The sequence below is a fragment of the Lytechinus variegatus genome, chromosome 1 (assembly GCF_018143015.1).
Source record: "Lytechinus variegatus isolate NC3 chromosome 1, Lvar_3.0, whole genome shotgun sequence".
In the NCBI taxonomy this organism is placed as follows: Eukaryota; Metazoa; Echinodermata; class Echinoidea; order Temnopleuroida; family Toxopneustidae; genus Lytechinus; species Lytechinus variegatus.
In genome coordinates this window covers 37,323,875-37,348,305 of record NC_054740.1, presented here as the reverse complement: position 1 = coordinate 37,348,305, position 24,431 = coordinate 37,323,875, and the positions used below count along the sequence as shown (strand labels likewise).

The 24,431-nt window shown below is 37.9% G+C and overlaps 1 protein-coding gene across 1 annotated transcript; it reads left to right on the top strand.

The window, feature by feature from the left end:
• Positions 1-1,079: 1,079 nt before the first annotated feature.
• LOC121430491 (putative mediator of RNA polymerase II transcription subunit 26) lies at positions 1,080-5,995 on the top strand. The gene is made up of 2 exons (XM_041627773.1): positions 1,080-1,098; positions 2,531-5,995. The coding sequence occupies exons 1-2, from the start codon at positions 1,080-1,082 to the stop codon at positions 4,954-4,956; spliced, it is 2,445 nt and encodes an 814-aa protein (XP_041483707.1). The 3' UTR covers positions 4,957-5,995.
• Positions 5,996-24,431: the final 18,436 nt, after the last annotated feature.

Genomic DNA, 24,431 nt, shown 5'->3' with positions numbered 1-24,431 from the left:
GTTTAAAAAGGAATGCTTGGAGATATGCTGAATAAAAAACCAAACATGATACAAAAAATATGCAGTTTTATTTTAAAAGAAACATCAGACACTTTATTTCTGTATACTGAAACACAAGCCCCATCGCCTTATCTGTGCATGCACTCATTCATTTTGCAAACATTTGATTTTAGTGAAACTCTGAATTTTAACAATTTTCACCATTTTGACTGGAATATTTTGATGGATTTCTGTCTCTTTCAGGAAAAGGAAAGTTTGATGTCCTGTTTTATGAGGCAGACCTACATGTATATGGACTGTGGATTATTTTGAAGGGGTCGAGCTGAACATACATAAGCTCTTATGCATATTTACTGAAAAAAGTGAGGGGGGGGGCAAGGGGATTTATTTCAGATTTGTCTAATGCCAATTCGTCCATTTGTCAACTCGTCTACCTCGTCTACTATCATTTGGTCTACCATTAGTTTGTCCCCTCACCACATGGTCTACTTTCATTTAGTCTTATCCCATTCCGTCTAATAACCATTTGGTCCAATAGCGATTTACTCCATATACCATTTGGTCTAATTGGACTACATGTAAGTGTTAAATTGTGCCGGGGGGGGGGGGGGGGGCACTTCCATTGACGAATGGATACCATGCGCAACCAACCATGGGGTCTTGAAAAGCACCCTAAACATATTTTCCATATTCTGAAAATGCACCCCTTAACAAGTATTGGCGTGTTAATCCCTACCCTTAACAAGTATTGGAAACAAAACGATACCCTTGGCAATTATTCCCTGAATTGAACCCCTAAACAAGTACAGCGATTATGTCACAGATGTCCGTCGTCGGTTTTATCTATACCTACATCATTGGGTTTAGTATGGCCTCACCTCCCACACCTCGCGCAAATCGGAACACTTACGTAGTGTTGACTGTTGAGGCAAAAAGTACATCCTTTATAAAACATTTTATTCTTTTTTATACCTACCCTCGCAAATTTGACCCTTGACACATAGCTTTCCTAGCGAAATGGATACCCTTTTTTCATTATTTTAGTTCTTTTGACACCCTTATTTTGTTACGTATGTAACATGCTCTATCTCTATCAATGTAAGTGCCCCCCCAGAATTGTGCAAAATGAATGAAAATGAAATGGATATTAGACCAACTGTTTATGAGAGGAAATGGTCATAGAAGAAATGATGATTGGACCAAATGGATGTTAGACAAAATGTTGATGGATGGAATGGCATTAGACCAAATAAAGGTAGGCCATGTGGTGAGTGGACGAGTTGGCAGTAGATGAATTGGCAATTGAACGGCAAGGGCTACTGTCCACTTCCCTGGTTGTATGGCCTCTTGTATCGATTGGGGCACCACACTTTACTTCACATTGTCACTGAAATGAATGAATATTTGAAGAAGTGTATTCTAAAACAGATCTTTGGATTTGAAATAAAGTTGTCAGTTTACCAAAATTGACTTCTGCAATTTTTTCCCCCTGTATTTTTTCCAACAATACAACTGAACTGTATTTTGGTATCTTTTGGTGAGTTTGGTATCAATGCAGCTTGTGAAAGTACAGGGCATAGATTCTTTTAATAAGGGACAGAAATTGTTATGCGAAATTTTGCATTGACTAGCATATTTTCAAACAACTTCATTTAGAGGGTATATAGGGTAGAAAGATCTTTGAAAAAATCTCAGAAAGTATGGTAGAAGCGATTGTTGCAGGAGCAAATATTTGGTCACCAATCAGTTGTGCTGGTCAGTACAGGCTTCCCCCTTGAATCATTAAATAATAGTGCAAAGTTATGAGCTTTGTCTTATTGAAACATTGCGAAAGGGCACAGATTCTTCCTTCCGGAATCTACCAAAGGCTTCTTTTGCCCCACAGAGTAATAGGACATCCACGTCATATGACACAAAGTTTCTTTCTTTCTACTCCTTTTCCCCATTTTGTATTCACTTGAAAGGAAGTAACTTGTACTGTTCATAACAGGAAATGACTTGACTTCTCCAAAAATGGGACCCACTTTCTTTTAGAGGGAGCTCTTCAATTTCAACTTTCATGGCGCAAAGTTATCTTTTACCAATGACCTTTGTTACAAAGCAACGTCATCCTGACATTGAATATATATTTGGATAGAAGCAAGAAATGGGGATGTAGTTGGTTAAGGTTTGATCAATTTCCTCATGTAATTAGGAGTCTGGAATGTTGATGTATTTATCAAATTAAATGAAACTGTAAAACTTTGTGACATATCTTTGAGACACATTTCCATCTCAATTTTTTCTGAGATGCTCAATATCCACTCAGGAATTGTGCACAATGTATCTTTGTAATAATTATTAAAAAAATGCTTCATCTATGGAACTTCTTCCTGGAAAAGATGGATTGGATTTGAGTAATAAAGAAACAGTAGAGTTAATTACATTTTCATATATCTAAGCTGGAGAGAGAAAGAGAGCAAATGATTGAAGTTCATATGTCACGAAGGTTTGCAATTTGCATTTAATTGTTGATCAATCCAAAATTTAGTGACACTTTGCTTACTTACTTTTGTTTTCATTCTGTTTCAGAAAAAGGCGGTGGATCGGAAACGACCCAATCCTGACTCTCCAAATCTGACGGGGACGACAGACGCGATCAACAGGAACCTTGCTAGTTCCAGCAGCGGCGTCAGAGGGGATGCTTCGCCGGCTAAGAAGCCATGTGTGGACAACAAGCAATTACCAGTGCAGGTGCCCACCCCAAGCCAGTACATCCAGCAACAAGATCCCAACAGGATGGGTGCCAATCACCAGGTACAGCCTACTGACAATGGCGTCACCAACCAGATGGTTGAGGGAGCTTCTGTAGCGGATAGCATCGAGGGTGTCCAAGCACTAGACTTGCTCAACGATATCGGCAACACGGATGATTTCATGCGTTTGTTGGACGATCCCAATGGAACGCAGTTGGATGAGATGATGAAATCCGGTCAGTTCAACCCAGACACTATTCTATCTGAACTGGCTAGGCTCGAGAACAATTTGAGTAAGCAACTCGGAGAAATGCCAGACATAGCCACAAACTCACCACGGAGTCAGGATCCAAATAAGCAGAGTGAAATGAAACCCGACACTGGTTCCAATAGTGCCGAATCTGGAGTGGTTCTCAAATCTGAGAATTCAGACTCTTATGACCCCATGATGAGGGGGCCTCCAAATACTGTTGCTACTGAAGCAGTGCCAAAAGGTGGACCATTGCCTAGTATAATTGAATTTAAACCCAATACAGGAAAGAATGTAATGATCAAACAAGAACCGCAGCAAATCAGTGCTTCACAGGCTGCACGGGCCGCTTTTAATGGACAAAATGTGCAGACAGCTGTGAGTAGTGGTGCCCAGAACATTGTACCCCAGGTAAATCATCTAACTTCAATGCAGGCCACTGCTTCATCGGCATCAGTCATGAATCCCTCAATCAGAGGGTCGTTTGTGAGTGGTGCTTCAGGGCAGCAAGGAAACTTTTTGAATGCACAGCAACAGCAGCAGTTAAATAGTAGGCAGTTTCTCCAGAACACTCCCATGGCCAACCAACAAAACCCTCATTCAAGGATGCCCAATCCAGTGCTCAACAGTAATATGAACCCTTCCATGACAGACCAACTTACGCAATTTGCAAACAATGCTATGCGCGGACAGTCTCCCCAACATGGGAGACTACCAAGTATAATGCAAAGCTTTATCCAGGACCGAGGTCAGAATATGGCACTTTCTAGTGGCCAGGCTGGGAACATGTTACCAGGACAAGCCTCTCAGTTTGTAGGGCATCCTCAGCAGTCACAACGTACGGCCAACCCAGAAATCCTCCAGAGGTTGCAGAATCCGCCCCATTACAATGCCAGTGCTGAGCAAAGGAAGTTTATGGCAAACTCATATGGCCAGTCACCTCAGCAGGGTCCTAATATGCAGCAGGGCAACAACCAGATGTTGATTCCCAGGCGCCCTCCACCTCGTTATGACGAGACACCACACCGCAACTCGATGCCATTCCAAGGAACTGTCAACCAAGGAATGCCTCAACAGCTCGGTCAACAAGGAGGTATGATGACACACATGGGAGGACAACCAAATGTTCGCTCAATCACTCCTGGTCCGAGTTTGCAAGGTCACCCAAACAACGGCATGGCAGCTGGTGGAGCTAACCTTGCTCCACACTCAAGTATGATGCAGGGCATGGCTCAGCAGCAGCCACAGCAACGGGGGTTGATGAGTCGTCTGACCCCACAGCTTCGACGGCAGCAGATGATGCAGCAGAATATGCGTAACATGCAGCAATCTGCAGCTATGGGTAACCAGATGAACATGGGCTCTGTTCCTCCTGGTGCTGTTAACATGGGTCAGGCAGGTGTGGCACAGTACCATCAAAGACACCTGCCTGGCCAGTGGCCAGCGAATCAGCTTTTGCAGCAACGTATGCAACAACAGACCAGCAACTTCCAAGGTAACAACATGATGCAGCAGTCATACTCAACGCAATCGCGCTTCCCTCAAAGAAACGTCATGGACTCTGGCTCCAACATGAGAACTTTCCAGAATATCACCTCTCAAGGAGGTATGAGCAATGCTACCAATACAAACCCTTCCATAATGGCTCAGCAACAATTCGTAGGTCAGCCACAACAGTCCCAACAACAGCAAGCTCAGCAACCAACACAACAGCAACAGCAGCAACCGCAACAGCAGCCTGTTCAAGGTAACCCCATTGCAGCCATGCAGAATGGTTCCTCCGTTAGTGCAACAAACCAGACATTTGGCAATAATGCCCAGCAAATGCAAATGGCTATGATACCAGAGAGCAACAACCAACAGCCGCAACAACAACAGCAACAGCAACAATCCGGCAGCACCGAAATGTTGGAATTGCTTGACAACATCATTAAAAATGATGGAACTCCAAGAACAAATAGTCATGTGTGAGAATTAGCAGGGGAATCTGCAACGATACCAAGAATGTTTTGAATATGATAGATGTATGTTTTTAAATGATATTGTAAGAAAGAAAAAAAATGTATTTATATGAAAATATGCATGTTTACGATTTAGATCTGTAGATACCACACCTTAAGTGGAAGTTTTTAAAGTAATATATGGTTCTCTGTCTCTGAGATTGTATGGGGAGGAGAGATTCTTTTGTCAGTATTGTCTTTTCTTTTCTTTTATATAATTGTCTAGAACAAGTGGTGGTTAAAGGTCTTATCTCTAGATAGGTATATTTGTGTAAAGGGTTTTTAAAACAAGACTATCATGAAATCTCAGGTTTGAAACTTCAGTGAATTATTATATCACTGATATTTAACTTCTCAGTGATTCTTGTACAGAGAGGGACATAGGGGTTCCTTTCATAATAAGTGCACACTCTTTTTGCTAGAAAACTGTTGCCTTTAACTTGAGTTTGGACTTCTCTTTTGAAGTGACTTTTTTTTTGGTAACGGACTATACTTAAAGCTCTGACTGACCTGAACGTCTAAAAGAAGGTATGGTGCATTTTAGTATCTTATCCCTAGGATTGGATATAATTTTTTTTCTATCTTGAAAGCAATCAATATTCTATTCCTGAAAGCAAATATTTTGTACATGTGATAAAATATGCAGATGTATATACAGAAGATGAAGTAGGTTCAGTGGTCACAATTATTTATTAATTATTTTGTTAATTTTGATTTGTTCACATATTCAGATCTATTGCCTTAATGTAAAGAATACAGAAGTAAAGAAATTTGACAAAATTTATGTGATTGAAGAATATAGCATTTTTAGATCGGAAGATAGAAAGGGTTTAGGACTGAAAATTTAAAGTTTAGCGTACATATGGAAATTTTTTTGCAAATGTTAAGATAGGTGGACTAGGGTTTGGAGAAGGTGTACATGATGGGACTTTAATGTTTAAAGGGGAATGAAACCTTTGGAACAAGTGGGAATGTGTGGAATCTGAAAAATCAAAGAATAGATCAAAGAAAGTTTGATAAAAATCGGACGAACAACAAGAAAGTTACGAGCATTTGAATATTGCGATCACTAATGCTATTGAGATCCTCCTATTGGCAATGTGACAAAGTTTTGCGATGTCACATGTGAACAGCTTTCCCTTTGATGAACTATGAAATACCCTCAAAATGTATCTTTTTACTCTTTCTTTATGGTGATGCAAACTCTTCATCCATTATGCATTCTTTGAAAAACCTTATTACATGCCCTCCTATAGAAAGAATACATGAGCTACGGATAGATGTGATAAAAGGGGCAGTTAAAGTGAAATATATAAAGTATTGGGACAGTTGTTCACAAGTGACATTGCACATCTTTGTTGCATTGCCAATTGGAGGATCTATAACAATAATGATCTAAACTTCAAATGCTTGCAACTTTCTTATTACATATTCAATTTTTCTCAAACTTTTGTTGATCTGTTTCTTTGATTTTTCTGTTTTTGCAGAATCTATCTTGTTCCAAAGGTTTCATTTTCCTTTGAGCAACCTGAGTTTGTCTTCACACTGACACTTTATAGCTATGGAAAGTCTGTGTACTTCTGCAGTCTGCTTGTCAGACATTATTTATGCACACTACATTTTGGGCCCTTTTCAACAGTGCATGATAACACAAACTTGATTGTCAGATTGTATACTTTTCCTATATAATATTGAAACATGCACAATGTTTGGGTAACCAAAATGATAACCTTTATTTCAGACGGTTTTCTTCAAGTCAGTGTAACAAGGCCAGTCTGAGTTTGTGGAAATCTCATGTTTCCTGACCCGTATTTTTGAAACCCTAAATAAATCTAGTGACTACTTCAATGTGTATGTAATTAGGTTATAACTAGACTTATTTGGCCCGAATTTACAAAGATAGTTTTAAAAACCATTGGTTGAACCCATTGTTTATTGTGATTTCCTGTATAAATTATGCTTATTTACAGTGTATATTAAAAAATGTCAAATGCTGATGCGCGCTTCTGTCACAGTGAGGCCAAATTGTCGCCTGTTGCCATGGTTATCTATGCTATTTTATTCATGAGTCCACTGTTTTTAATGAAAGAGTCCTTTCTTCCAACAGTGGACTCATGGATAAAATAGCGTACTTAACCATGGCAACAGACATCAATTTGGCACACTGTGACAGAAGCGTGCATCAGCAATAAACTCAGCATTGGACATTTTGTAATATTCGCAGTAAATATGCGCAATTTATACAGAAAACCTGCATAAACCATGGGTTCAACTGATGGTTTTAGAAACCACCTTCGTGAATTCAGGCCATTGAGGTTTTGTGAACGTGGGCCCTGATGGGCGTTGAGCACATGTTTGAATGGTTTTCGCAATCACTGTGTTGGTTTTCTCTGCAGATTTGACGAATATGTTTCCAAAGGTTGAACACAATAGGTGGATGGTACGATATTGCCGTAGCACCGTGAAACTACATGCATTGCAATACTAGTGAACACTGTAGGATCCCATCTGGATCCATCTAGTTCATGTACAAACTAAAAAATGTGCTAACCCACCTCCCCCCTCTCTCTCTGCCTTCCCCTTTTCACTTTCTCACTGTTGATCTCTTGCTTTATCTACATTTTCTTCTGTTATCAAAGCTGCATTTTCCCCCCAAAATGTTCAGAATATGCAAATACTGTCGAGTAAAAATTGCATGTTTTAAAACTAATTTAAATCAATGAATGCTAAATTTAAGTTGAATTTGAGATTTACCAAGCTGTGTAGAATTGAATATACAGTCATGCATATTAAATATTTTTTTGTGTGAAGAGTCGATTTGTACTCTTTGTAAGTTTAGACAATCTAAGCATTTTGGCCCTAAACTGTGCTGTGTATCATTGTATGCATTGTGGAGGTACATTACAGAGTTAAACCATAAATATGAGTGTTAGATGCTTAGATACTTTAAAGGACAAGTCCACCCCCAACAAAAACTTGATTTGAATAAAAAGAGAAAAATTCAACAAGCATAACACTGAAAATTTCATCAAAATCGGATGTAAGATAAGAAAGTTATGACATGTTAATGTTTCTCTTCATTTCACAAAAAAAGTTATATGAACGAGCCAGCTACATCCAAATGAGAGAGTCGATGATGTCACTCACTATTTCTTTTGTTTTTTATTGTTTGAAATATGAAATATTTTTATTTTCTCGTCATTGTCATGTGAAATGAAGGTCCATTCCTCCCTGAACACGTGGAATTCCATTATTTTAACATTTCGTGCTTCAGGCAAGGAGGTCCTAATCAAATTCGTAAAAATGAAATATTGTATAATTCAAACAATAAAAAACAAAAGAAATAGTGAGTGAGTGACATCATTGACTCTCTCATTTAGATTTAACTGGCTCGTTCATATAACTATTTTTTTTTAAAAAAGCAAAACTTCGAAATGTCATAACTTTCTTATTTTACATCCGATTTTGATGAAATTTTCAGCATTGTACTTGTCTGATTTTTCTATATTGATTCAAACCAACATTTTTCTGAGGTGGACTTGACCTTTAAAGTAATTTCATGCATAAAAAAATCAATCATAACTTGCAATCAATTGAAATTTTGAAGTACAAGTACATTAAAAAAAAAAGGGTTCCGTTCTACAAAGATTTGCAATTGATGTGATCAAACCCAACTCTGGAAATTCATCAATGTCATAATTTTTCATGAAGAAATTTGCACAATGTCCCTTTGGAATTATAGGCACATACTGGATTGCCATGATGACGGTGCAAGCATGAATATACATCATATCTAGAAAACACTTTGAACAGACCTGCATTGTTTGTGTTGAAGGTACTGGCTTTCCATATTTGCAATTCACTGGATCACTGGCTTATTCTTTGTAAGATGGGGCCCCAAGTTTTTTCTTGTGACAGTTCATATGAATGATTTGCTATGAAATTGGTTACGCACTAGTTTCTTACAACAAACCTTTGACTAATGCACTCCCAAGGATTTTTCACCAATGGCGATACGCAATCATGCACATTTTATAAGGATTTCATTACATTTTTTAAAAAACCTATTGTATTGTCGGCAATTCGGTGGATTCACAGTACAGTGCGCCATCTATCGGTTGCAGCGGATAGGCCAAAATTTGCAATGACTCACGGGTAAAAGTCGACATCTGCACGTGCTTTAGTTGATACATGCAATTATGCTGTGCTGGTCGACCTGGCTTGATGTTAACAAGGGTCCAGGAGGTGGGATAGAAATTTGCCGCATATTTCTTTGCGAAATTTAGACTGTTTTCGGTAAATTCTTCCTCTGCTTTTGCCATTTTATGTTTTCATTTTTTAAGCATCACAGTCACAGGACACTAGCACTGTGCGATGCCTACGCCTGTTGACCCTGAAGTTAGAATTTGGCCTGTCCGCTGCAAACGTATTGTGAATCCACCGAATTGCTATGGGTTCATCCTCATTACACAACAATATGCCAACTTATTGGTTCGTTATTTATTATATTTACATGTGAAAAAGGAAGACCCTTATGTTTGTTGCATTATTATGTCCTCAATGAATAGCTCTTTATGAGGCCCAGGGCAAAGGGAAGATAAAAAATGATATGTCTGTGTTTAAGGATGTATAGTTTGATATTAAAAATGATGGACCAAAATTGATGAATGATCGTGCTAGCTTGCAGTTAAAAAAAAGCCACAAAACATGGATACATGTCCATGCAGATTCAATTCATTCAATTCTTAATTTCATTTCCATTCAGTCATGATACAAAGTATATAAAAAATAGTAATATAAATCAGATGCACGTTATTGGATTGACATTTCAAAGAAAAGTTTTTATGATATAGAGTATAATAAATGGAGGTTCGGACCTTTGATGTGATGGTCAAGATAAAAAGGTTTTAAAAAAGCTACTGGAATGGTGACAATTTATTGGTTATCAGCAGAAAAATTCAAAGTTCTTTAGTTAGTGCAATCAGTGTAGTAAGGCCCAAGTCCAAGGCTTGTAAGATGTGGTCATCACTCAGTCTTTGGTCTCCATCCCTGCTAAGTAGGCTAGTGTATATTAACTTGGTGTATAAGCACTATGTCTATCTTCTGAAAAAGTCTAATGCTTAGTTGGTCTCCTCTCCAAGACATCTATTATTTTTGTATATTATCAAATGAAAATTTTGGTCATACAGTCTATCTAACCATATACATGTAAAGGTATAAGACTAAGGTGCTTTTCCAGGTTTATTTATTAATTTGTGTAATGCCAATTTGTCTAATTGCCCACTCTTCTACTATCATTTGGTCTACTGTAACTTCCTCCACTATCCACATGGTCTAGTTGCCAATTCGTCCAATCACCATTTCGTCTAATAACCAGTGAGTCTAATAGCCATTTGGTCCTTATAGCATTTAGTCAAATTGGACCAAGTGTTAATTGTGCAAAATGAGTGAAAAGGAAATGGATATTAGACCAACTGGTTATGAGATGAAATGGTCATAGACAAAATGGTGATTTGACAAAGTGATGATTGTACCTAATGGTTATTGGACCAAATGGCTGTTAGACGAAATGTCAATGGGCGGAATGGCATTAGACTAAATGAAAGTAGACCATGTGGTGAGTGGACGAGTTGGCAGTAGACGAATTGGCAGTTTACCAGATAAAATGGCCACACGGCCTTATTGGAAATTACACACAGTGATAAATGGACTAGATGAAAATTAGAACAATAGTTTGGAGACAAACAAGGATTAGACCATGTGGGATGAGACCAAACGGAGAGTAGACGAAGTGTATGTAGACCAATTGGCAATATACTAGTAGCCATTCTGTAATTCAGGGCTTTAAAGTGCTTGATTGAATACTGCCCTCTGTCGCTGAATATTGTATACCAGTATATTTTAAGGAGAATGGTCTAAATCTAGTGATCAGCCGTTAGATGAAGTTAACTTTCCCTTTAAGTATACCCAGACCATATCAATTGGGCATTGAGGGTCCATATGGCGTTCTTTATAAGAGTCTACATTTTGGCTTGTAGTTTTTATCCTGGTATCATAATGACTTTCCTTGATCAAATTGATTTTCAGGAAAAATTTTTATATATTTAACAAAACCTTAATTTTGACAAAGCTTTACATTGTAAATGAAAATTGAGTAATTAATTTTAATTTGGTGGTTATATTTTTAGTCATTTTTCTAATGTGTGTTGATATGTTTCATTCACTTAGTGAATACTGTAATCGTTTGTTGGAGGTTTGTGGGATGTTAGCAAGATTAGAAAAATTCTAGGACAGCTCAGAACAAGCTTGATTGTAGACTTGTGACATAAGTATCAACCTTCTTTTACCAAATGAGAGATAAGGGAGTTTTCACAACAACTGTGCAGATCATGCTTCCTGAAACATTGAGAATCTACTGTCAAAAGTCTTTCATGACAAGCAGCATTTTTGAAAATCGTTCAATCAAGACAGCTGTGTGGTCCTGGGGAGCGTTTCATGAAAGGACTTGTCAGACGTTTTATCCGACAAGTCCCATTTTATCCGACAGTTACTATAGTAACAGTGCCTCTCAGCCAATGAGAATCAAGAAAAGATGTCAGACCTGACAACTTGTCGGACATAAATGTTGATGAAACGGTCCCCTGGACTCTGGACAAATGACATATTTGCAATTGTTTTCATCAGCTCTGAATCTTAGATCGCCTGCGGTCTTAGTACTACAACTGTAGTATGCTTTGCCATTGACTTATGAAACTAACTTGAATATTCACTAGGGAGTTGAGAAAGTGCTTGCATGGTGCGCAGGCTTGCCAGAATCTCATAACTGGAATAATGATATATCTATACAGCACTTCGAGATGCTGGTCAGATTTATTCAGCCCTTTATGAGAGAAATGCAGAAACTGTTAATGTCGAAAAATGTAGGCAAGGAAAGTGTTCTTATAGGCAGGTGGTGTTTACTGACGGGTTCTTCCAGCACCTGACCCATTGAGAAACGTTCAAAGAAATAGATATATGGCCAAGGCAGAAAAAATTAAAGATCCCTATCGATGGATGGGTGGTGACTTTAACCTATTTCAGGTAAATATTCAACAAATTGTAGGATTTTCATGCAATACTTGTATCCAATAAAATGTCAACATCATATCATGTTGGTCGTGTTTAATCTCCTCACCACACCAATTCCACATTGTCTTGACTTAATGCATTACTGCAGTTTCACTCTTGGTCTGTAGTCATACCAAGGCAGGTTAAAAGTGTTGTTCTTACATGCCTTTGCCAATGCATATCCATATGCTGTAATGCTTTGGGGCTTGGAGGGGAAAAAAGGCTGTTTTGTGTGCGCTGTTCTATATGAAGAAGAAAAAGAAAAAAAAAGACTTACAAATCCACCTTGGTGAGTTGCTTTGTCTCTGCCAAGATTCAGCCTAGTTTGGCAGATTGCCAGGGTTTCTGCAACATTTTATTTTCATGCTGTTAATTCTTGCAGATATGCCATTGCATTTTTCTCCTGCACAATACCTTGCAAGCCATCCCCACTCCCAACCCCCCCCCCCCCTCTCTTCTCTCACACACAATCTTACCCCCCCTTCATATTTCAGAGCTGCCAAGAAGTACGGATTTCCCGTATTTAGTACTGAAAAATGAGAAGAATACTGATGGTTTCAGGCAAAATACTGATTTCTAAAGTTCCAGTTTTATGTATAGTCATGGTATTTCTTTTGAAAATACTAATTTCCTCACTAAAAATACTTATTTTCAGCTTGTATAATACTGAAATTTTCTTGTTCAGGGTGGCAGCTCTGATATTTGCATCAGCAACATGGAAACACAACTATAACTTAGTTCTGTGTTTCAGTCTTTTGCTGAATACACATGTGCAGAAACCTGTCTTTTAAGACCATGTTTTGGTAACAAGATTGTTTTTGAAGCAGGTGTTTATGGACATGATCTTGAGTATAGTTTCAATCACAGAAGAATAGTATATCTTTCCAGGTTGCTGCCTAAGAAGACTTTCTCTTTCTCTGGGGGTAGCTGGGACGGTCTTAAATTTTCTTTAAGATGCATTTTGAAAAGCACAAGTCGACAATTTTTTTTAATGCAGGTTTAGAATCTGTTCTTAGATACATGCAGTATGTACAGCAAATGTAACATCCATTGAGATTTGATTGACTTGAATGCTCCAAGCAGTCTGTTTGAATATGCAGATGTATGTACTTGATTTAGATGTAGCTGATTTTCATGATCACTTGTCAACAAACTGTATCTGGATGTTCTATGATCAATAACAAATTCACATGTTTTAAGTTGATAGTTTGTGGTTGGTGTTGACATGACAAAAGGATTAGATTGGAGAGACCACTATCGCAATGGACCTGACCACGATCAAAACAGTAGAACAGTCATAACGACGACGTAAGAATGACCATTAATGACATCATGGTATGTTAGTAATGATACAGTATTACATATTCAAAGCAATACTTAATAACAAGGTGTTTATTTTGTGTAATCCTTGATTCCTTCCATCACATGGCTTGATTTTTCAACTTTTCTTCAACATCTTGAGATCCTGGGCCCTGTCTGACAAAGACTTGCAAAGATTTATATCAAACTCAAATTGCAACTGATCTAACATTCCTTTCTCTCTAAGGCCACCGCTCACCTTACAACAGTCTGCGGCCTGGGAACTAAATGTTGAATTTGATGCTAGTATTGAGACGTGGAATATCTTACTGTGTAATGTTCTAAATCATCATACGAATAACGACGTTCAAATCTGTGACTATGCGATCATCCTTATTTAGAACAATTTCGAATTTAATATCTAGTCATAATGGCGTAATAGCAATTACACAATTGGCTACGATTTGAAACTTATTTGTCCTTTTCTCCAAAATAAAGGCTTGCAATCATCCAAAATTGTTGTATTAGTATTTTTTCAGTTAATTTGAACCTCAAAGATGCTTCTCATTCATATTTTTAGAAAAGGAGCAATTTGTTCCAAAATCGGATCGTGGACCAGTCAAGAGGTGTGCGGTGGCCATTACTTGCACTTAGATCAATCGCACTTTTAGTTTGATTTAAATCCATCATATAGAGCCAGTGTAGGATCAATCAATTGCAATGCTGTAGAGATGGCTTCCACATTGTCCTCAAGCTACTCTTGATCCTCATTGGGCCACATAGTTCATTTTCCTTGACAGCGTGTCCGCAGGAATGGGATATATAATGTAGGAAGGGATGCCTGTGTACTTAAAAGTAGTAGTCGTATCTTGAATAAATTTAATGGGATGTTTGAGATAGGGTTTGCTTATGTCTCTGAAGAATCCTTGAAAATGTTTGGTGGCAGGAGTGGGATCATGTGTAATGTAGTTGGATATAGGAATGAATGGGTTTTCTGAATGTCTTAGTACCATTGACAAATCTAATGGAGGGGCGGGAGAATAATGTTGCAAATCTGGTTGTGTCTCGTGTTAATATCCTTGATACATTTGGTGTCAGGAGTGGGATTAATGCCTACTTTTGAAAGCAGGAGTTGTGCTTGCCTTGTACTATCAAATGAATTTAAATGTTCACCTCATTTAGTCTGAGGTTAAGAATATAAAGCCATGCCTGGCAGGCTGGCACTGTCATTTGGGTGGAAAGCTTAGAGAATTGCGAAGCTACATGTTTGGTATGTTTTTGCGATGTAAGTTTGTGTCCGTGAAATAGGACTATGGTAATAGAGACAGAGCAGGTCCTTGCTGTCAGCTTGTGAAAGATTCTGATTTTGTAGACTAAATTTGAAGTTTTTTTATTCCCAAATCTTGGATGTTTCTGACCAAAGATGTGAAGGAGGCCAGTGTATCAACTGTGGCATAGGTTTTATGCAGATCAAACATTCCTTGAGTACTATACTCTTGCATTCAGAAACAGATTTGGGTGAGAAGGCACCTGTGAGGTACAGTCATATACCAAGCTGAAATCAAATCAGTAACAAATCTGTATGATCCCAAAGGCAGTAGTTTGAGAAATAAACCATACCGAGCTGCCAGGTAGAAGTGATTTGCAGTATTAAGTACTGAAGAATGATGAGAAGAAAACTGATTTGTTCATGCAAATACTGATTTCTAAATTTTCAGTTTCATGTGTTGTCCTATGGTAGTTCTTTGAAAATACTGATTTCCTCACTGAAAATGCTGATTTTCAGCTTTATGTTATTGAAATGTTCTTGTTCAAGTTGGCAGCCCGACCACGGTTCAAGAAGATACATTTATTTGAAAGTGTGAACATGGTAACAAACCATATGCCATAATGATGTTAGTCAGCAAGCAACCTGCATTGTGCTGCTGAATGTGTGAACAACACTCTGCCATTGGAGATGTGTTTCAGTTATATATACAAGTACCAAGCTTCACAATCTATTTTATGCAAATGTGATAAGGATTGAATCACTTCAATTTTTTTTTCAATCATGGTGACAAGTATGATAGTAGTGGTGCTTTTTAAACTGCAGTTAAATCTGTCTTTACTGATCCCCCAAATTATCTCCCTTTTTAAAGGAATATGTGCACATCATGGTCCAGTGGATTAGTCTCCGGACTTTGAAACAGAGGGTCGTGGGTTCAAATCCCAGCCATGGCGTAATTTCCTTCAGCAAAGAAATTTATCCACATTGTGCTGCACTTGACCCAGCTGAGGTTAATGGGTACCGGCAGGAAGTAATTCCTCAAAAAGCTGTGTGCACCTGAATAGGTAGCCTAGCTAAGCCGGGTAATAATAATAGCAGGGCCCGCTTGGAGAACAGTTTTCGGAACTGAAATGGCTACCCTGGGTAAATATACTGTTATTATTATTATTATTTTCTAGAACTTGTCTGTAATGGCCACTTGTCTTCTGGCTTCTTTTTCTGATGCCCCCAGGAGCCTTAATAGACAGGTTTGGCTTTACAGCATTCTTCTTGGTAGTTTTGCCCCCCTCCCCCTCCCCCTGGCTTTATTAGCATCAGTAACATCATGGACTGGGTTGATATGTCAACTTTTTGAATTCATTGAAGCATTTTCTTGCAATCTATTTCCTTATATGGCAATCAGTGCTAAATGACCATCTCATCTCCTCTGCATGTCTTTTTGAAAAGAGTAAACAATTTTTAGTGCTATTTCAAATGTCACTCCATTTTGTTTTTAATTTCTTCATCATTATTATTTGCATATTTATCTTGTAGTAAGTAGCTGTTGTAGTTTTATGACAATATATGTAATTCGGTTTGAGAACTGTGCATATTTTTATGATTTTATTTTCTATCTTTATTTATGTGATATATTGTTGCATTCACGCATGAAGCAGGCTTTGAGCTAGAACAAGATTTCCAAATATTTTATTTTAAAAATCAAGCAGGTCTTCAAAAGTCATTGAAGTGTTGTTCCAGTTCAGAGTTTGTGATATCTGTAAATGTGATAATGTGATCATTTGATGTTTCCTTATTTCTCTCTCTATATATAGAAAAAACAGAAAAGAATGAAGTCACATGTTAATTTCTATTACTGTGTAATTTATTTTCAAAGAATTAATGTTTGCTATATGCCAATTGTATTTGTAAATACTGGTATTTTATTCAAAGAAGGAAAATTCTGAAATGTCCATTTTCATGTGTTTTAGGTTTATAATATTGTGAGTCATTTGATATGCCGATGCAAACGTCAAAGAACAATGAAAAAAACTTTATAACTTACTTTGTATATTGAAGAAAGGTTGTCTTATATTTATAAATAGATTTGGTATCTGTAAATTTGCCATACTTTTGAAGATACAGAAAAAAAAACTAAAGCAGTATAATGTGACATGGGGATGACTACTGGAAGACATAAAATGAGCACACCTTTTTTCCATTTATATGAAAAATTCTTTCTTCCTATATTTTGTAAGAAAATGAAAGGAGGTGTATGAATCTTGCTGCAATTTTACAACCAAGATGTTTGGCTCATATTTATCATTGACATCTGACCGTGTATATATGTCATGTTATATGTTCTCATTCTCAAGAACTGTTTTTGTGAGGATCTATCTCTTTTTCTTTTTTTTCTCAATTTTTTTTGCCTGTGTTTTCTATAACTCTAGAAGATCGTGTTTAGAAATAAACTAATTTTACACATAGCTTATAGAAAGGAAACTGAAGTCAACGCGTCATGGGTGCTTATTGTTATTTTCTCTCTGTGTTTTGCATGTGCTGTGTGTAAAATTTACATTCGCAAACTGTGAACATGAGTTATGAGCGAAGGCAATGACAGATGGGCGACTTTGGGGCCATGGTCCCCACCCCCCCAAAAAAAAATGGTGAATAAAAAGAAAAGGAGAAACGGATAATAGCAAGAAAAGGGGAAAGAGTGAAATATTATGATATTGTCAGTATGTGTCAAAATCTATTACAAAATTATATATTTTTATTCAAAAAGGTCCCAAAGTTTGCCCACTTGCTGACAGCTTTTTCGAAATTTGCCCCATACCGCTCCATGTCTGACTCCTTCAAATTTTGGGGCTCATTCCGCCTCTGACTGAGGGAGTAAGAAATTATGTAACAAGTTTCTACCACACACTTTTGACAGCTACAAATTTTCACCACAATGACACCTGCCACTGCCATCTCCTACAACTATACCATCACCATAAAAAATATTAAGACTACAGGTCGGGACTATCACCTGTGCCCGTCTTGTGCAGGTAAATTGCAAATTCGTCTATTGCCAACTCTTCCAATCTTCACATAGTCTAATGCCATTCTGTCCATCAACATTTCGTCTAACAAGCATTTGGTCCAATAATCACTTTGTGTAATCACCAGTTCGTCTATGCCCATTTTGTCTCAGAACCAGTTGATCCCCATTTTCTTTCCATTCATATCGTCAAATTAACACTTGGTCCAATTACACCAATGGTATATAGACTAAATAGCTATTGGACCAACTGGCTATTAGACGAAATGGTGAGTGGATGAAATGGCATTTAGACCTTATGGATAGTGGACGAGTTGGTGGTAGACCAAATGAAAATAAACTTTTGTACATCAGTGTAGTTAGAATCTCTTTGAAGTGATTGTTTGAAAATAGCAACACACTATAGATGAGGATGGGTAAGGGAGGGAGGCACTTGACCCTCAATAAGTTCCACCACATTGGAAAGAAAAGGAAAGGGCCAATATGATGTCAAAATCTGAATACTATGTCAAAATTTATCACAATTAAGTTTAGATTTTCATTGTGAAAATGGAACATTTGGTTGCTTTCCATTTTTCAAACCGAAACCATACTACACCATGTTTTGCCCCCCCCCCCTCAAAATTGTTAATATACCACTATTTCTAAATATGCCAAATTCTTCCATGACATAGCAAAACGAGCGCACATGTGGTGCACATCATGAAGGTTTTTGGTGAGAAAAGTAAGCAAAAGATCAATTTGAAGATTGAACATAATTTTTGGCCCAAATTTTAGTTTGAATCCCCCGAGAATCCCATTCACTATATGTGTATATATTTCAACCTCATAGGTCAGACGGAAAAATTATATGATTTCTAAAGACATGTTTGCAAGTGCTTGGTTTGTACCCGTGTATTCCCAGAGGTGTATGCAAACTTCCAACTATATAGGCCTACCACTAAAGTTTAAAATGCCGCCCCTCCCCCCCCCCCCGTCATACTGCGGGCTCCTGAAGTGGTGTTTGATCCGGGTAACATTGTCTCCTTATTGCCAAGGAGTTACAAGTGAAGGCCTTTACCCCCTCCCTCCGCCGCTGCCAACAAAAACACTAAATTTGTTCTGCTATATATTGTACCTTTTTGTCTGTCAAATTGGAAATGCGTATATTAAAGTTGAGCAAAAAAAAATATGAAAGGATTTAATGAAGTCTAATTACGGGGCTAATTATTGCATTAGAAAAGTGAATTTGCCGCTTGGAAAGGTAAACCAGAGATGCGATTAGCGAGCTGCATTTTATTTTACCAGTTTCGCTATAATTATATCCTGTACAACCCGGGATGTACAATCAATCACATATAGCGCGATAATATTGCATACCACACGTAGATGTACGTTGGATATCTCGCGCGCACCTGTTATCAAAATAGCCATAGATGCTCCGACATTGAATGTGGTATCGGTTATCAGCGAGCTACATCTAACATGACCTTTGAACTCCATGCACGAAGAAGAGTATCGTATTATCTGCAGCTAGGACAAGTGAATTGTGATAATATAGTTTCTATGTTATGTACTTAAATTTTGCAAACTAAAATAAAGTGATGGCCGGGGGACGGTCGATGATCGACCGTCCCCCGGCCATCACTTTATTTTAGTTTGCAATTTAAGTATATAATATGCCCATGGAATATATCACAAATCTACCCACAACGACTATGTTCAGGTGTAAAGGATTATAATCAGTTGACACATTTTTGTTACTTTCAAAAGGAAGAACAAGTACACAATCGAGGAGAGAATACAATAAGCGGGGGGGGGGGGGGGGGGTACGGGGCCGTAGATGTAACGATCTTTCAAAATCCACATTTTAATATATAAAAACGAACTGCATATTTAAAATTGTTTTGCAGTGCCGGCAACTGAAATTATATATAGGATGTACAAAAATTGTAGTCCATCAGAGTGTCAGCAAACTATTTTGGTGTATATTGAAGATGTCAGATAAAGGGGGAAGTCGGGGGCCCAGGGTTGGAGATCGAGGCATCCCTCTTTCCCTCTCTTTGAGCAATCGGAGGGCAGCTAGGCTTATATATCGTATAACGGTCTCGATAGCGTTATAGCTCTTGGCACAGTATTATAACGCTGAGTACTCACATAAACATCACAGTAATATTATGCTACATTTTTCATTTCATCACATTCACTAATTCATTTCATCTCATTCAATGCAAGACCGAATGGACAAATTGGGATCAGGAAATTCACTTTGACAAACTACATGACATGTATAGCGTACACCACGCAGTATTCCAGTGTTGGTAGTCGTCGCATACAAACTACTCAGGGGTTGTGCTTGCGGGATAGGTACCGCCCACTTCTTGGCTAGTCTGATAAATTCAGACTACTGTTGGAAAATATCGAATTGATCATCGATCAGCCAAAATCGGTGGGGAAGGGGGGCTCCCTCGATGATAATTGCTGAAATCATTGATGTTAGAAACTATGACTATTGTACACTCATGACAGTAGCTATTTTTTAAAGGCGAAATGTACAGTGGGTGACAAACTGTCTTAGTATTTCACTTGCCTAATATCCCGCCTAATATCTGGCGTTATTATGAAATGCAAAAAAAAATTAAATATTTTATTTTTAATTCAATAAAATTGGATACAAAAGAAAGGTCCAAAGTGATCGAGGATAATTGGGCACTTCCATGGTTGCATTTAGGCACTATGCATTTTCCCTCAAAAAAAGTTAAATACTAAAAAAAAGTCAACATGTTCTGCTATTTTTCATCGCATTCCGAGCAGTTATGGCCATCGTGTCTGTAAAATGAAGTATACAAAAGGGACGCTAGTGCGAGAATTTTCCTAAGCAGACTGCTTTCGGATCGACGTTCGGTATAATTAAATCATTAATGGGAAGAAAGGAGTTAATCGAATGCATGACAATAAGTATAAAGTACTTTCGCATGTTCTTCTATATTTTATGAAATTCTTACAGATTCATTGTGCATCATGCGATACGAAATCGGAACAGAGAGAGAGACGGCCTAGAGGGGAGGGGGGGGGGGGGGGGGAGATAAAGACATATGTAGAGATCTGTTGATTTTATACATGTTGTATTACAGACATGGTGGTGGTGGAGAGAGACCACTAACAGACTTTAAATTGCGGAGGTACTGATCGTGAGATAGAGAAAGAAATACAGACAGAGACATAATGAATACAAAGGAGAAAAGAACTAGAAATGCAGAGGGAAAGAGATAGAGACGTACAGTACTCTTCCAGTATAGATGCGGTATAAAGAAACATTATTGATTGACTGTATATTATTATAATCTGCCAACCTGTGCGCTTTGAAACACCAGTATAAAGCGCCCTACAAATGTCATTATTATTATAGGGATAGAGACGGGGTATAGAGGCAAAAATAGAGACTGCAGAGAATGCGACCATTGAGCGATAGCAGTAGCGTACCTAGGATTTTCCACGGGGGGGGGGGGGGGCAAAATCGTCCGCCAATCAATTTGACAAGCAAAAAAAAAAGGTCTTCAACCCAACATAAACGATTTCGTAACCCCCCCCCCCAAAAAAGAGGTCCTCAACAGGATATAAAGGACATTTCGCATCAGAAAAAAAGGGTCTTCAACTTCGAACGGAGGGGGGGGGGGGGGCACTGGTGGCTCATCAGGGATCAGTTGTGACTCGTCAGGGTTGCATGGGTTGTGACTCGTCGGGGGGGGGGGGCAGTCTAGTGAGTGATAGTGAAGATGAAGAGAGAAAGTGAGGAAGAGGGAGAGATACACAACTATAGAGACAGAATGACAGAGCCATAGCAAAAAATTAGGTAGAAACAGACAGACAGAGAGAAAAAGGGCGAGTGAAGACTCGGAAAGATAACACAACTAAAATGTAGAAATAAAAGAGAAGTAAAGATGAAGATTATGATATGCTACTGCTGATGGTGATGATGATGATGGGGCCCGTGATGGGGATGATGATGCCAGTGATGATGAAGATGATTATGATGATGATGGTGATGATGACTATGACGACAATGTCCATAGCAATACACAAGTCAAAGTAATATTACTAACAATGATGATAATAATAAGCCTATATAGTTACAATAACAGAAAAGCGAACCGAAGTTCAACTTGGATCGTGGTTAGGCATACAAGGTAGTTCCCTTCCGCGTTTACATTTCATTATTTACGGATCATTTATTTGTACAGCACCTGGAAGCTTGCGATGTCTTGATTTCCTATATCTGTCATGAAAGTTATTTTATTTCCTTTTCTTGATCATTCCCATTTTTCCACGTACTTAACTCTCCTTCATTATATCATATAGTCCAGCATATATGACAAATTGCTTTCTAAAAAAAACTCAGTATTCCCTATTTGATAAGAAAACCCTGTTCCTTTTAACAGTAATATTTTGTTTAGGGTAGGGTTAAGGGGAGGAGGGGGGGGGGGGGTGTCCCCGATAACTTTGGAGCTTTTCCTGCTCATTTACTAATAATAATTCTCTGCATATCACCTATGATGTGCATAAAACTGTTTGTGTTATCAAGCAAAACTTTAAAATATCATAACGTTCTTATTTTATTTTACATCGGACAGTGATCATTTTTTTTTTTATTCAAATCAACTTTTTGACGGGGTGATGCACAGTTCTGATTACAACTCATACGCTCTGCCTGATTGACCGAATAAAAACAAAATGAAGTCTAGCGCTCGTTTTAAAGGGGATAGAGCCGTGTGGAGAGCCTAGGAAGTTGAAAAAATATTATTTTAACATATTTATAGAAAAGTTGAGAAATATGTGTCGATATTTCTATACATTACGAAAATTTGTGTTTAAAAATGGATCTCATCTGACACCCCAATTTCAAATTCCAAGCTACTTTCACTCGCCCCCCCCCCATCCCCTGATATCAACAAGGAATGGTTATCAACAAGGAATGGTTATCCTTAAGTCAACAACCACGCACTCTCCCAGAGATAATCCACCTTCCCCCAAGGAGAAGTGACCTTCATAAGGCCTGGCAGAGAGAGAGAGAGCAAGAGAGAGAGGGTGATTTTTTAAAACTTATTGTTATTTTGGCAATTGTGGGTCATTTTGCATCGTTCAAAATTTCATGTCGATCGTCATCTAAATTCCGAATTGTTTTTAGATATGCTAATGTCCTAAAACAAATAGAATACAAATTCATTCTTTCAAGATTAATGTCAGCCAGGAAGCTCTGAAGAGTTTGTTTATACTATTACGTAACAAGGACAGCTGCAATCCCACTCCATGCTGTTCATCAGCCTGTTGTGGTGGCAGGCATCGGGTTATCAGCTCTTAATCATCAGCAGCAGCAGCAGTCACTAAATCGACCCCACCCCAGTTTAAACGCGAGAAATGCAACTTTCCCAAAAAACTGAAATTGGGGTGTCAATACCCCACTTGAGATCCCATTGACTAACACACAAGGCATTATCAGCAGTCAGATGAACCCCACCCAGTTTAAACGAGAGCTCTCCCAAAATCTGAAATTGGGGTTTCAAATACCCCACCTGAGCTCCCATTGACACAACACGCAAGGCAATGGAGTTCCTGTGTTATAAGCTGGTGGGGTATTTTTTAAACACAGGATTCACGTAATGAGAGAGCCAATTTGTGAATAATTTTCAGCGCCATGTATCAATAACATTATTCCTTCAAGCTTCAGTGACATTATTATTCTTCAAAAATCTAATGAGATAAGCACCAACTTTGATGTCTTGATTATTCATATATTCTTTTGAATTGTCGTTTTCATTTACATGCTTTTCTAGTCACCTGGTCTATTAAATTTCTTCATCCTGCTATGTAAGGCAAGCTTACATAATATCTTGCTTTGAAATCTGCCTATCATGATGAAAGAAATGAAAGGTCATTTGACCAAAATTGCCCATGAAGTAACTACGAACTGGTCTATTAAGAAGACGGGGGGGGGGGGGGGGGTGGGGGGGCTGATTCAGCCCCCTTCAAATTTTTGTGATAAATAAGCCGCGCAATTTTTTTTTACCGCGACGCTCGCTGACTTTTTACCAAAATCGGATATAAAATATGAAAGTTATAACATTTTAAAGTTTCGCTTATTTTTCAAAAAACAGTGATATGCACAACTCAGTGACATGCAAATGAGACAGTCGATGTCCCTCACTCACTATTTCTTTTTTTTTATTCTTTGAATTATACGATATTTCATTTTTTACAGTTTTGACAATAAGGACCAACTTGATTGAACCATGTAGTATTAAACAATGCCAATTGCACATGTTGAGGGAGGAATTAATAGTTGTTTCACACAACAGGGAGAAAATTTGAATATTTTATATTTCACATAATAAAACACAAAACAAATAGTGATGTCATCAGTATCCTCATTTGCATACCGACAATGATGTGAATATAACTGTTTTGTGAAATTAAGCGAAACTTTAAATGTCATAATTTTCTTATTTTACATCTGATTTTGATGAAATTTTTGGTGTTATCCTTGTTGGATTTTTTTTTTTTATTTGAATCAAGTCTCTTGCAACTTTTGAGACCAAAATTACGACCCCCAGGTATGCCGTTCCGAAAATATTCAACATTTCAAAAGTGCATGCAGACCCAAGATTGCTCAAAAACGTGAATTCGTGTAAAAATCCAATGCGAATAGTCTTTTTAGTCAAAATTCATAAATGAATGAAAATTATTTTTCCTTTTGATTGAAATCAATTAAATTCATCTT